The sequence below is a fragment of the Canis lupus genome, chromosome 11 (assembly GCF_003254725.2).
Source record: "Canis lupus dingo isolate Sandy chromosome 11, ASM325472v2, whole genome shotgun sequence".
NCBI classification, from domain to species: domain Eukaryota; kingdom Metazoa; phylum Chordata; class Mammalia; order Carnivora; family Canidae; genus Canis; species Canis lupus.
The window spans coordinates 20,148,851-20,163,962 of record NC_064253.1 but is presented as its reverse complement, the minus strand read 5'-3'; the positions used below and the strand labels follow the sequence as shown (position 1 = coordinate 20,163,962).

The window sequence follows — 15,112 nt, the reverse complement described above, 5'->3', positions numbered from 1 at the left end:
TAATGGGATTATATCAAAATAAAAAACTTCTGTAAAGGCAAGTAAACCATCAAAAAAACAAAAACAAAAAAGCAAGCTACTGAATGGTAGAAAATACTTCCAAATGATTTATCTGATAAGAGGTTAGTATTCAAAATATATCAAGAACTCATACAACTCAACACCAAAAAAACCCAAATAATTGGATTAAAAATAGGCAGAGGAACTAAAGAGAGATATTTTCCCAAAGACATACAGATGGCCAAAAGACACATGAAAAATGCTTGGCATTACTCATTATTAGGGAAATGCAAATCAAAATCACAACGAGATATCACTTCACTCGAGTCTGAAGGCTAGTATCAAAAAGACAAGAAATGATGTGTTGGTGAGGATATGGAGAAAAACGAACCCATGTGTACTGTTGGTAGAAATGTAAACTGGTGCAATCATTGTGGAAAATGGTATGGGGAGGTTCCTTAAATACAAAACAATAGGAATACTAGGGATGCCTGCGTGGCTCAGCAGTTGAGCATCTGCCTTTGGCTTAGGGCGTGACTCTGGAGTCCTGGGATCGAGTCCCACATCGGGTTTCCTGCATGGAGTCTGCCTCTCCCTCTGCCTGTTTCTGCCTCTCTCTCTCTCTGTGTCTCTCATGAGTAAATAAATAAAATCTTAAAAAAAAAAAATACTGTATGATCTAGTAATTTCACTAAGGGGTATTTATCCCCCCAAAATGAAAACATAATTTGAAAAGACAATAATGCTAGCCTTGTTTATTGCAACATATTTACAAGAGCCAAGAGATGAAAGCAACCAAAGTGTGCATCTATAGACGAATGGATAAAGATGTAGTATATACATATAATGGAATATTACTCAACCATAAAAAAAGAATGAGATCTCGCCATCTGCAATAACACGGATGGATCTAGAGAATATTACATGTGAAATAAGTCAGAGAAAGACAATTATTGTATGATTTCACTTGGAATCTAAAAAACAAAACAAAAAATCAGAAACAGACATAAATATTGGGAACTGGTAGTTGCCAGATGGGAGGCAGGTAGGGGAATGGGTGAAATAGATCAAGAGGATTAAGAGGTACAAATATCCAGTTATAAGTTAGTCACAGAGATGAAAAGTACACCATAGAATGAGGTCAATAATACTGCAATAACATTTTAGTATGAAGACAGATGTTATCTAGAGTTATAGTGGTGAGCACTGTGCAATGTATAGAACTGTTGAAATTACTATGTTGTGCATCTGAAACTAATATAACACTGTATGTCAAATATACCTAAACACAAAACTTAAAAAAAAGGGAGAAAAAAGAGCTGCCTCTTAGAATATAAATATCTCAGTGAGGAAATGGCCAGATGTTGATATTCAGCTTTGAAAGACATGGGGCTTGATGCTATCATTTAGCTCAAGGAAAGTAGTTGCTAAGGTCTCAATCCACAGTAGTTAAAGGAATTATGCATCTATGTACTAGAAAATTGTTTTAGTTTAATTGGTTTACAACATGCCCGGTATACCAGCAGGCCAAATAAACATTCATTCTCCATGGCACCTACCTTTCTAGGACTTAGCTATCTGGCAAGTATCAAATTATTAAGTAGAACTGAAGCAAAAGGTATCTTGTAACATTTTAATCACAGTATTGTTGGCAAGCATACTGAGGTAGAATCTCTTCAAAAGGAGCAATTTAGATTTTTTTAAGGCAAAAAAATAAATACTACACTTTAGAACAATTTCTGTCCAAAAGAATAAAACAATAAAATATTTTAACCCCTTCCCTTTCTAGTTGGAAAATCATTAAATGGGGTAGAGGAAAGTATGTGTTCATGCTGGTTGAAGGTGCGGGGACATGGCAACTCAGCCTAGAGCAGGGTAACTGTGTAGGCTGAGAAGGGTGTCCACAGGGGGAGACAGCCTGCCTAAGGGCTTCAACAGTCCAAGGGCGTCAGAGTTCAAACAGGGTGACAAGGGCGTCCATGAGAAGGGAGGAGCCAGCTCACAAGGAAGACATAATGTGGAAATTCAGAGCCTGACAATGTTAAGGAGGGAATCCATGAGAGGGAAAGTTTGCTGGGGTAATTCAAATCCCAGATTAGAGAGGGCATCCCTACGAGAGATGATCAGAGACTGAGCAGGGTAAGATGTCCACTTGAGGGGAATGAGAAGGTGGTCTTGCATGGGAAATCACAGCAGGATGGGCAACCAAGCATGTGATGGGGCCAGCCTGAGGAGTTAGAGCCTAAGCAGAGTGAGGAGGGACTTCACACAGGGTAGCATCAGTCCGGAATGGGGTGTTGGGAGCCCTACTGATAGTGATGGGAGATTCATTACAAACACGGAGATTGATCAAATAAGTAAATATATTAAGAATATAGTCAATTCCTTGCTTCTCACGGTCTTCACTGTATTTACCAGGCAATGTATTAAATTCTACTCTCCAATTTACTCAGTGCTTGATGAAATCCAACTTTCCAACTTGCTCAGGGCTTACCACTGAGCCACTGAACTAGACAAAAGAAACACAACCATGATGACTAGTCTTCTTACAAACTTTCACCCACAAACCTCAAGTGAACCAATGACACCATCATGCAACCCTGTTAACACTCCCCTCACCTTACCTCTGAGCTAAAAACTACCTTATACTTTTCCCAAGCCTCTATAAACCCCTTCTCCCACACTCAGTCAATGATTCCATTTATTTTTTCCACTGAAAATATAGAAACAATCCAAAGACAACTGATTTATTCTCTCACCACCAAATATAATTATATGCTCTGTCTGCCATCCTCTTACAATGGATAAACAATGTATACTCCTATTAACTCCTTCAGTCAAGCAATGGATCCTATCCTTGTCTACTCAAGAATTTAACTCTGCAATTATCCCTTCTTCTGCACTCATTTTCTTCCCTCTATCCAGGGTCATTTCTACCAGTCTACAAATGGTCTATCCCATTTATAGACTTTATCCCATATTTATCCATGGCTTAAATTCTATAGTGCTTAAAAACACAAATATGGGAGCAACATGTGATAAAGAAACTGCTGCAGAAATAAGCATGTGGTTAATTTACAGTATCAACCAGAAGCAAAACAAAGCTGATGAGACGCAGACAAGAGAGAGTTGAGCTTCTGAGGGTTCAGGTCAATTGAGATGCGAACAAGGTAGAGAATGAATGGGAGGGACTGAGGTAGTCAAAAGTTTGAAAGAAGTAGAGGAGAAGGGGGGGAAGGTAGGCAAATGGAGCAATATGGAAATCAAAGTTCCTAAGAAGAGACAAATAACTGAAGACAGTTAAGAAAGATTGGTCAGAAGTAGCTGAAAAACTCAGGTGTTTTAGACATGGTAGACAGGATGAAGTATGGGGGGGAGGGAATTAAAGAAAGGAAAAGAAAAGACAAGAGAAGCTGAATATGTAAGACGAACTGAAATGATAAAAACACAGCAGGTTAGGAAATTGAGGGGATTTGGGCAATTCGGGTAAGGAAACGGATTCCTTCCATAACAGCGAGTGTCAGTGACTCAAGGGAGAAGCACCGATGAACAAAATAGTGTGGGTGGAAGCTCAAAACTGGGAAATCATAGTAGTTGATAAGCAGGCAGTAAGCAAAGCTAGACAACCAAGGCCAGAAGAACCAGACGGAAGACATGAGCAGACAGCTAAGAAAAATAGCTCTAGAAAGAAGCAAGCATTTGGAAGGAGGAATGGGTGATAGACTGAAATTGTCAGAGATGCTAGAGCATCAATCAACTTAGAAACATCCAGAAGAACGACAAAAATAACAAGACACAACAAAACAAGAAAAACTGCCAACAAAACTCTCCTTAATCCTGCAAACCTTTCAACTAATTCCTTCTTTCTACTCAAAGCAAACTCATAAAACAATTCCGTGTTTTGCTTTTTTATCTCCTCTGGTTTGGTCAAGATGATCAATGGCCTCCAAAGAGCCCAACCTTCCTGGCTTGGGCTATCAACATAATTGACTCAGCTGATGTCTCCCTTTTTGTTAACACTTCATATTTTTGTCTTCCAAGACCCCACTCTCCCAGTTTTCCCCACTTTACCACTTATTCTTTTAGCCTCTTTTGCTGGTGCCTCTTCCTTGTCCCTATTTCTACATGCTAATGTGCTTTAGATTAAGATCTTCCATCTCTTCTCTGTATTCACTCCTTACGTGATCCCATCAGGCTTTCAAACTACCTACATGTAACTAACTGTATCCATCAATGATTCCTAGTTTTCTCTCTCTAGCTTGAAACTCTCCCCTGGACCTACTTCTATTTGCCTACTGGACATTTTAGATATCTAACACACATCCCAAATTTACACATTTAAACCAGAGCCACCCAAATTTCCTTTTCCAGAGTTTCCTCATTATGATAAATGTCAACACTACTTTACCCAGTTTTTCAAGTCAAAAAGGTTGGAATTATCCAGATCATTAACTCAGCTATCAGTACTATTTTTAAAATGCAACTTAAGCATTTTTCAACATTTCTAACATTACCACCTTAATCAAAAGGTGGTATCTCACCTGGATATATCTCACCTGGATTATCACAAAATCTCCTTTACTAGGCCTCCCCTCTGTTGACCCTTACCACCTACAGTCTTCTCTCAGCTGCCAGACTGCTTTAAAATACACACCATACCCTTATCCTGTGTCATTTCTACCAAAAGATTCCTATTTAAATGAGAACAGAACCCTAAGGCTTGCAGAACCTAGTCCTTTCTGATTTAGTTTTCTACCAGTGGTTCCCCTCGCCATTTTGTTCCTCCTTGTGATTCCTTGAACACATCAAGCATGCGCCTACTTCAGGAACTGGAATGTTAACTCCTACAGATTGTGAACGACTCATTCCATCTAGAATCAACGAATATTTAAAAGGTAACTCTGGCTGCTGTGTGGAAAAAGAGAACTTCAAGAATGATGGCAGAAAAAGAAATTTGAAGACTATTAGAGTAACTCAAAGGAAAGAGGAAGGTAACTTGGACTGGGAAAGGAGCATTGAAGATGGAATAAAGGGGCAAATTCTAGACATATTTAGTGCAATCGATGAGCCTTACCCTAGGAGAACCACCTTATGATCATGGTATGTTCCTCGCCAGGTTAAGTATCTATGGACATATTTGAGAAGGCTAGCCAAGAACTGCTTCTGAACTGGCAACAGAGAGAGACGAAGGAATCAATCAAAGCATGACACACAGGTTTTGGCATGAGCAAATGTATGGATGGTGATATCATTTATTAAATTGGGAGAGGATGGAGGCAGGACTAGACATGGAAAGGAATAGGGGAACAGGGAACCATGAGTTCTGTTATAAAAATGTTAAAGAGATACCCCTTAAATATCAAAACAGTTGGATATATATATCTAGAGTTCAGGAAAGAAGTTTGAGCTAAATATACAAATCAGGAATAATCTGCACATAACCAGTACTTAAAGCCATGAGAATGAATGAGATCACCCAAGAAGAGTAAGGCAAAAATACCCTTAGCAAAGGAGACTAAAATATGGCTAGTGAAAAAGAAGGTATAAGATAATGGCACCTGGAAGCCAAGAGCAATGTTAAAAAGGGAATAAAAAGCTATATCAAATCTTCTGAGAAGTTACTGAGAATTACAAAATGACAACTTGATCTGGCAATATGAAGACTGTCAGCAGCCTTGTAACAGCAATTTTAGTGAGAGGAAGAAAGAAGAAAATCTGACCAGAGCAGGCTGGAGACAAAATGGGAAGCAATAAAGTGAAGATGATGAGTACATACAACTCTAGTGAACTGAGCTATAAATTTGAATAGAAGTAGTAGCCAGAGGATGATCTGGAGTAAAGAGAGAGAGAGTTTTTTGTCTGTAGATTTTAGCTACCAGAGCATGGTCATATGCATGATCCTATAAAGAGAGAAAATGTTGGGGATCCCTGGGTGGCTCAGCGGTTTAGCGCCTGCCTTTGGCCCGCGGCGCGATCCTGGAGTCCCGGGAACGAGTCCCGCGTCGGGCTCCCGACATGGAGCCTGCTTCTCCCTTCTTCTGTGTCTCTGCCTCTCTCTCTCTCTCTCTCTCTCTCTATCATGAATAAATAAATAAATAAATCTTTAAAAAAAAAAAACAAACAGTAAACAATTTACCCTTAATGCAAGAGAAAACATAGTACCAATACAGGTGAAGGGTATTTTGGAAGATCTGAAGATTGGAAAATGTGGAAAATGAGGTACTTTTTATCTGATTCCTCCCAATTTTTCAATAAATTACAAGACAAGATCGTTGACTGAGGAGAAATTGCAGATTTAAGGAGAGAGGTACGAAAAGTCACTGCAGAGAGGGCTCATTCAGTGTACTAAATGATTTTACTATCTCAGAGAAAAGGTTATAAATACTTTAATAATTACAGTTACCTTTAGTCACATTAAAGTGGCAACACCTTAAATGAACATCAACAGAGGGTCAACTGAATAAACTATAGAATATAAACTCAGTGGAGGGATCCCTGGGTGGCGCAGAGGTTTGGCGCCTGCCTTTGGCCCAGGGCGCGATCCTGGAGATCCGGGATCGAATCCCACGTCAGGCTCCCGGTGCATGGAGCCTGCTTCTCCCTCTGCCTGTGTCTCTGCCTCTCTCTCTCTCACTGTGTGCCTATCATGAAAAAATAAAAAAACATTTTTAAAAAAATAAAATAAAATAAACTCAGTGGATTAGTAATTAATTTTATTAAGACCAATGTAATAAAAGCATGTATATATATTAATATATGCACAGTATGTTACTAAAAATTTGACTCACACAATAGTATAAAGTGCTACTGGTGTTTTGAAATATTTATGTTTCAGTGTATTTATATCCACAAATGTGTTTTTATAAATATCAAAAAAAGGTCTGGGAGAAATATACAATGAACTATTAAGGGGGACTGGCAGGTAACAGAGGGAGGCAAATGAACCCAACATACATATAAAACAAGAGAAACCTATAAGCCAAAATACGTACTATAGAAAATTCTATGTCCTTTACACTTAGTAATGGTATAAACACTATAATTCAAAGATTCGTACACAAAGATTTTAAATTATGGCACATTTTAATGGAAAACCAAAAGCAATCTAAATGTAAGAAAATTATGCAACTATTTAATATGTTCATAATATGGGGTGCCTGGGTGGCTCAGTGGTTGAGCATCTGCCTTTGGCTCAGCTCATGATCCCGGGTTCCTGAGATAGGGTCCCGCATCAGGCTCCCTGCAGAGAGCCTGATTCTCCCTCTGCCTGTGTCTCTGACTCTCTCTCTGTCTCTCATGAATAAATACATAAAATCTTTAAAAAAAAATGTTCATAATAGGCTACATATTTTAGGTAGAAAATATTTCAGACATACAAAAAGTATAAAGAATAAAAGCAGCACCAATATGCCAAATACTTAGGTTAAGAATTTAATTTATTCTTTAATGACATGGGACCTTATGATAATGTTAAGTGGGGAAAGAATATCAGAATACAAAATTAGGGTATGACTTTAGCTATGTAAGACTGTATGTACAGAATAAAATACATGAAAATGTTAACAGTGGTTGTCACTGGGTCCTAAGACTGTGTGGACTTTCATATCTCTTTATACTTTTTGCCAGGTTTTCTACAATAAGTCTTATCATTTTATAACCATAAAAATACTGAAGTTCACTAGCACCATTACCTTGGGATCATGAACAAATGTATTTCCTTTGGTTCCAGGAGGAAAATCGCCAGTACAAATGTATTTTAGACATTCAATGATGGTCTAAAAAAACAGAAATTTATATTAGCTTTGAGAATCAGAGAAGTTTATCATAAAATGTTAATTCGTTATAAAAACATTAACCACAGACTATAAGAGATATGTCAGAAAAAATTTGATATTATGAAACTTGTAATATAGATATGATTAGGTGTTAAAGAATAACTGCATTGAAAAGCTAATTAAAAAGGTATACTAAAATAAGAAGTTACTGTTAAAATCTTCTATTTCCAATTAAAATCCTTTAATAACAATAGCTAATGTAAAATATGGTTACCATAGCTGATAACACCATATTATATAAATGAAATTTGCTGATGGTAAAAAAATGTAAATATTCTTCCAAAAAAAGAAATAGAAGAAAAAGAGGTAATAGATGTGTTAACTGGAGAGGAGGGATCCTATGTATTTCCATACATATGCCAGTATGTATGGCATATTAAGTCACCTTAATATACCCTTTAAATATCTTAAAATTTTATATATCAATCACACTCTAATAAAGCCAAAATTTTTTAAAGTAAAATTTTAAAAAATGGCTAATGGTTACACAGGCCTCACTATGTGCCTTGTATTTTACTCACCACCCACCTTTACATACATTAACCACTTAATTTTCACATTAGTCTTAGGTTGTAGAAAACTCTTTTAACTCCATTTTATGAGAAAACTAAAGCGCTATGCCTCTGGGTCACCCTTGCCCGATCACATAGATTATATGTATTTGGATAGCTAGTATTTATAAACACTATGCACTTAATTCTATGTACACAATAAGTAACTTTTCCACACAAGCAAAAGTAGATAAAAGACTGGCATTCAATGCTCAACACGAAACCTCTTTCTGTATGTTTTTTGCTACGTTTAGTCTTCTCTGTTATACAGACAACGCCCTGCTTTTTCTCAAGCCACCCTTAAAGAGCAGACAGCCTCTTGGCTATACTTTTCTAGTACCTGCATGCCACTCCGGGGTCCAACTCAAATTTCTAAATATTCCCTGGTCCTCAAAAATCCAAAATCAGTAAGCTGTGCTCCAATTTTCTATTCTGACTGGGTAAGAGCATCCTAACAACAGTTATCCAATGTAAGTAGGCCCCACAGCATCAGTTTCACTTTTAAGTCATTTATTTTCCCATTTATTATGCTTACACAGTCGGCATACTCAGAAACTCGTCTACGAAGTTCCTATGCCCATCGTATTTTGTAATTTTTTAAGAAATTCCTATAATGGGACAACTGCCAGGAAATGAATGCTATGTTTTGGGAGCAAGGAAAGTGTATTTAAAAAAACAAAACAAACAAACAAAAAATCAATGCAGACTACAGCTTCGTGCAGGAATGAAAACTCGCTGTAAACCTTGTCCTCCCAACAAGCCCGGACACCCTCACGAGGCTGGGACTGGTCCCCTCCCAGGGGCGCCGAGGCCCACCGTCCACACCGGGCCACGCCCAGGGCCCGGGGCGCCAGCCGCAGGCCCACACACTTCCTGGGGCCCCAAGAGCTGAGCCATAGGGACGCCTCGCCTTTCATCCTTACTACTGTTGGGCTCCCCAGACATTTTACCCTCTAGATTTCGCAAGGTGTGGCGGACGGTAAACTGAAGGCGGCTACGGAGAACTTACCGTCTTCCCCGCCCCGTTGGGTCCAACCAAAATTGTGAGGGGGCTGAAAAAAGTGATAATTTGCTTATCTTTGTCCTCTATTCCAAAACTCCGCACGCCCAAAATGCTCATCTTTTCGATCCGGGACATGTTTGCAAATGGTTCTTTTCTCAACACGGGGGGACCTCGGGACCTAGAGGCGCGGCCCACCGAGACTTAGGGGTGAAGCCGGAGCACGACGAGCCGGGCCGTGGGGACTTGCGAGTCTCCGAACTGGGAGGCTCCAGGGAGGAGCGAAGGCTCTGGCTGGAACGCTTCCTCCCACACCGGCTTCCTTCCCGCTTGACTGGCGAGGGAGGGGGCGGGGGCGGGGGCCGGGCCGGGGGTGCCCGCGTAGACGCAAAGACAGACCCTCGGGACCCCGCACAAGGGAGCACTCACGGATTCCCGCCGCGGCCGGCCCGCGGGTCACGTGCGACGCCACGACAGGCGTGCATTTACGCTGCAGGCCCGGGGCACGCCGGGAAGTCGGAGGCTCGCGGTGCGCGCGCAGCTCTGGCTTCCGGGAACGGGTCTGCCCTGAGGGTGTGCTGGTGGCCGCGCGGTGCTCAACGCTGCCGGGCAGCCTTAATGAGCGCTAGCTGTGAGGACGGCGAACCTTTGTGACAAACGGCGGTTATCAGAGTACGATTCTGGAACCCCTGGAATGGAAGGGAGTGCGGTGTCGGCTAATGTCAAAACTATCTTTTGACCCTGTTCGGTTTGTTTCGCTAATGTACGCATCTGACGTATGGTGACGCCATCGCACTGATGGCTAATAGGATGCGTGCTCGTGTATTTCTTGTGCTTAAAAAAAGAATCTCAATTTTAATTTTCAATTGAGTAAATATTGACAGTTGTAACTCACATCAAACCTCTTTGGGAATCCTGAATAATTTTTAAGAGTGTAGGAGTTTAAGACCAAAGGTTTGAGGGACGCCTGGGTGGCTCAGCGGTTGAGCATCTGCCTTTGGCTCAGGTCGGAATCCGGGTGCTGAGATCGCGCCCCGCATCAGGCTCCCTGCATGGAGCCTGCTTCTCCCTCTGCCGGTGTCTCTGCCTCTCTCTGTGTGTTTCTCATGAATGAATAATTTAAAAAAAAATCGCAAGATCTACCCTCTTAGCAAAATTTTAAGTATATGATATAGTATTGTTATGCACTATAGTATGGTTAACTACAGGCATTATGGTACACGATGTTTCATAATTCATCTTGCATAACTCAGTCTCTTAAAGGTGTCTCTTCTTATAGTGGTACTTAGAGGAATGGATTTCCTTCACATCATATTTGCAAATATTTTATAGTTTTATAACAGCATTTGGCTTTTGATCTACAACAGCAGTTCTCAAACTTTTGGTCTTTTTTTTTAAGGTTTTATTTATTTATTTTTTTAAATATATTTTTTTAATTTTTATTTATTTATGATAGAGAGAGAGAGAGAGAGAGAGAGAGGCAGAGACACAGGCAGAGGGAGAAGCAGGCTCCATGCACTGGGAGCCCGACGTGGGATTCAATCCCGGGTCTCCAGGATCGCGCCCTGGGCCAAAGGCAGGCGCCAAACTGCTGCGCCACCCAGGGATCCCAAGATTTTATTTATTTATTCATGAGAGACACAGAGAGAGAGAGAGAGGCAGGGACACAGGCAGAGGGAGAAGCAGGCCCCCTGCCAGGAGCCCCATGCAGGACTCCATGCTGGGACGGCAGGATCAGGTCCTGAGCCAAAGGCAGAGGCTCAACCATTGAGCCACCCAGGGGTCCCAGTGATAAGTGTTCTTATCACAAAAAAATTAAAAATAAGGAAAGTGGGAGGAAATTTTTCAAGTAATGGATAAACCAATGGCATTGACTGTAGTGATGGTTTCACTGGTGTATATTTACCTTGGAAGTCAACAAGTTGTATGTATTACATATGTCCACCATTTTATATAGTAAAAATTTTTAAGTAAAATAAGGGGAACAAAAAAAATGACTGAATATTGCTTTTTGGAACCCAATTTACAGACGGCTATCACATGCAAGAACCTATAGAAAAAATACAGCTATTACAAAACAGTAGTGGAAGACATAAAAATCAAAGCAAAAACTTTCGATTATTGATCCAGAAAAATGTAGAAAATGCTCTCCACTTAAAATCAGTCATTTGCAGGACTTAATACATAAACTAAAAAATTCAAGTCAAAGGATGCAAGTGAGGAAAGCCAGTGAGTACTCTCTTGATGTACCAAGAAAGAAACAGGAAAGCATCAAAAATCATATATTTTAAGTAACTAATGGAACACAGCAGATTGAAATTATACAGTAGTGCTTTATGTAACAAGCTAAATGTAATTTTAAAAATGAGAAAAGATAAGAGCCCATTTTAAAAGTCAGTTTATTTAAATATTATTTACATACAGTAAATGTCTCCCTTTTACAGAGTACAGTTCCATGACTTTTGACAAATGTAAATAGTTGTAAACCAGCAAGGCCATTTTTTTTCTGCACAGCATTTGCATTGCTTAGATACTTGGATATCAATAGGAAGAAAAAAAGCAAATCTGTATCTACAAATTACCACTCTAAGTTTCAGGTGGATGAAGATCTATATTTTTCTGGCAGCAATAAGAGTAGAGCCCAAAAATGTAATTATACACACTTTTATTTAAAAAAAAAGATTTTATTTATTCATAAGAGACACAGAGAGGCAGGCTCCCTGTAGGGAGCCTGATGCTGGACTCAATCCCAGGATCTCAGGACCCCAGGACCACGACTTGAGCCAAAGCCAGACGCTCAACCACTCAGCCACCCAGGTGCCCCTTACCCACACTTTTTTTTTAAAGATTGTATTTATTCATGAGAGACACACACAGAGAGGCAGAGACACAGGCAGAGGGAGAAGCAGGCTCCATGAAGGGAGCCGGATGTGGGACTTGATCCCAGGACTCCAGCATCACACCCTGAGCCAAGGCAGACGCTCAACCACTGAGCCGCCCAGGTGTCCCGACCCACACTTAAAAAAATTTTTTTTAAAGATTTTATTTATTCATGAGAGACACAGAGAGAGAGACAGAGACAGAGACACAGGCAGAGGGAGAAGCAGGCTCCACGCAGGGAGCCCAATGTGGGACTCGATCCCGGGACTCCAGGATCACGGCCGGGCTGAAGGCGGCGCTAAACCGCTGAACCACCCGGGCTGCCCCCGACCCACACTTTTATATGAGAATTTTTGTGATGCCTGAGCGTCTGCTTTTGGCTCAAGGTGTGATCCTGGGATCCGGGATCAAGCACCACCTTGGACTCCTTATGGGGAGCCTTCTTCTCCCTCTGCCTATGTCTCTGCCTCTCTCTGTGTCTCTCATGAATAAATAAAATCTTTTTTTTTAAAAAAGGAATTTTATGACTCAACATAAGAAATTAGCAATGATTGAGACAACCAGTCTTTTTATATGTCTCCTGCTGTGATTTTTTTTCAAATGTAGCTGACTCACCATGCACATTAGTTTCACGTGTACAATATATTGATTCAACAAATTTATACAGTATGCTAGGCTCACCGAAAGTGTAGCTACCACGTGTTGCCATGCAACCTATGACAATACCCTTGACTATATGCTTCTACTGTGATCTTGGCATGAAGTACCAAATATCTCCTATGCAGTTTGGTTTTTAAAAATTAACTTGAATCTAATCTTTTTTAAAAAATTATTTATTCATGAGAGGCAGAGGGAGAAGCAGGCTCTATGCAGGGACTCCGACCCGAGACTCGATTCCAGGTCTCCAGAATCACACCCTGGGCCAAAGGTGGCGCTAAATTGCTGAGCCACCCAGGCTACCCAACTTGAACCTGATCTAATCACACTTTTACACTTAGCCTCAGGCATTAGGATTAGGTTACTAATTCCACAAGGACAGAAAAGACAAATCTGGAAGGAAGGGTGTGTTATAAGACACTGGTCCAGGTTCTCAGGTCAGTATCATTAAAAGAAGGACTGCTGCAGATTTTAAAAGAGTTTTTAGAAAATATTTATTTAAAAAATATTTATTTTATAGAGAAAGGGAGAGAGAGGAGCAGCCGAGGGAGAGTGAGAGAGAGTACTAAGCAGACTCTGCACTGAGTACAGAGTCCAATGTGGGGCTCAAACTCACACCCCTGAGATCATGACCTGAGCTGCCCCTAAAAGACTTAAAAAAAAAAAAAAAGCAACACATGGTCCTGGGGTGGATTCTTGTTTGTGCATAGAAATGTGAAGGGAATTTGGGGGATACAAAGGGAAATTTGAATGCAGTCCAGAAATTACATGCTAGAAAATTATCATTGTTAATTTCATTATATTTGATGCGACATTATCTTGCTGTGTAAGAAAATGATTCTTTTTTGAGATATATATGAAGTGTTGATAATGGAGCATCATGCTTTTCTGTAATTTACTTTAAAATACTTAAGGAGGGATCCCTGGGTGGTGCAGCGGTTTGGCGCCTGCCTTTGGCCCAGGGCGCGATCCTGGAGACCCGGGATTGAATCCCACGTCGGGCTCCTGGTGCATGGAGCCTGCTTCTCCCTCTGCTTGTGTCTCTGCCTCTCTCTCTCTCTCTCTGTGTGTGACTATCATAAATAAATAAAAATTAAAATAAAATAAAATACTTAAGGAGAAAACAGCAAGCTGAAGAAAAAAGTTTACAAGATAAAGTAGCCAGATTCTATTACAAAAAATTCAACTTTGTTAACAGTTTTATAGGAAACTATAAGACTAAGAGAACATATAGGAAACTATAAGACTAAGAGAACAAACTAAAGGAAGGGGGTAGAAATGAATTTCGATAAAAATGATTAATCCCTAAAATAAAAAAAAACTGAAAGAGCAAACCAATCCAATTCCTATTTCTCAGTAAACTATTACTGGAAAATGTTTTCTTTTTCTCTTTTTTTTGAAAATGTTTTATTTTTCTTATATCATAATTAGTGAAATGAAAAAAAAACTTCTATGAGTTATTTTATACTTACTAGTGAATCTCGTTTTCTTTGTAGTACTTTCTGACACATTCTTTTTCTGATATTGATGTTGATACATTAGCTTTCTTTTGATTAGTGTTTATCTAGTATATCTTTCTATCCCTTGATTTTCCATCTTCTAATGTCATTTTGCATGAAGTATATCTCTTGAAAATAGCTGACAGATGATTTTGGGTATAATTTCATAGTGTCTACCTTTTAATAGGTGAGTTTAATCTTTTCAATTACCATGATTCATGATAAATTTGGATGTATTTCTCATATCTCTTTCAATGCTTTTCTTTGCTTCTTTTTCTCCTTTCCTGGTTTCTGGATTGACTAAACTTTTTTTATGCCCTTGTTGTGTTCTACTGATTTGGAAGTTGTACATTCTATTCCTGTTCTTTTAGTGGTTCTTCTTAAATTTTTCATATGCCTATTTTAAAGTCTAAAGTTAATACCTTTAGGAAACTTTTAAACAGTACAACAACAGTAATATATACCAACTTTGATCATTGTATCTTCCACATTATCATTGTTTAGTATTTTTGTTCCTCATTGTCTTAAAATCCCCTAAGTAAGTTATTTTTTGACCAGCATTAATTTATTTAGGTTTACCACTATTTGTCAGTCTCTTTGATAACCACGGCTTCTTGCATCACACCTTTCATGGGAGGTCATTTCACTTATCACATCAGCAAAACTGTTTAACCCTAGTGCTGAAGAGCC

General features: G+C 39.6%; 1 protein-coding gene across 7 annotated transcripts in view; it reads right to left on the bottom strand.

Annotated features, from left to right (window-relative positions):
* RAD50 (RAD50 double strand break repair protein) overlaps positions 1 to 15,112 on the bottom strand; it is a 230,493-nt gene that overhangs the window by 82,345 nt on the left and 133,036 nt on the right. For 2 of the 7 annotated variants that reach the window (XR_007413960.1, XM_025433184.2), the window contains exons 1-2: positions 9,396 to 9,899; positions 7,692 to 7,775 (exon numbers count right to left, since the gene is read on the bottom strand). Coding sequence is in view for 2 of the 7 variants with exons in the window: in XM_025433184.2 (XP_025288969.1) it covers positions 7,692 to 7,775; positions 9,396 to 9,524 (213 nt within the window). In the remaining 5 variants the exon portion in view is untranslated. Of the gene's footprint in view, positions 1 to 6,403; positions 6,642 to 7,691; positions 7,776 to 9,395; positions 9,900 to 15,112 lie in introns of those variants that run through there. The other 5 variants (XM_035696870.2, XM_049116046.1, XM_049116047.1 and 2 more) reach the window with 4 other exon arrangements.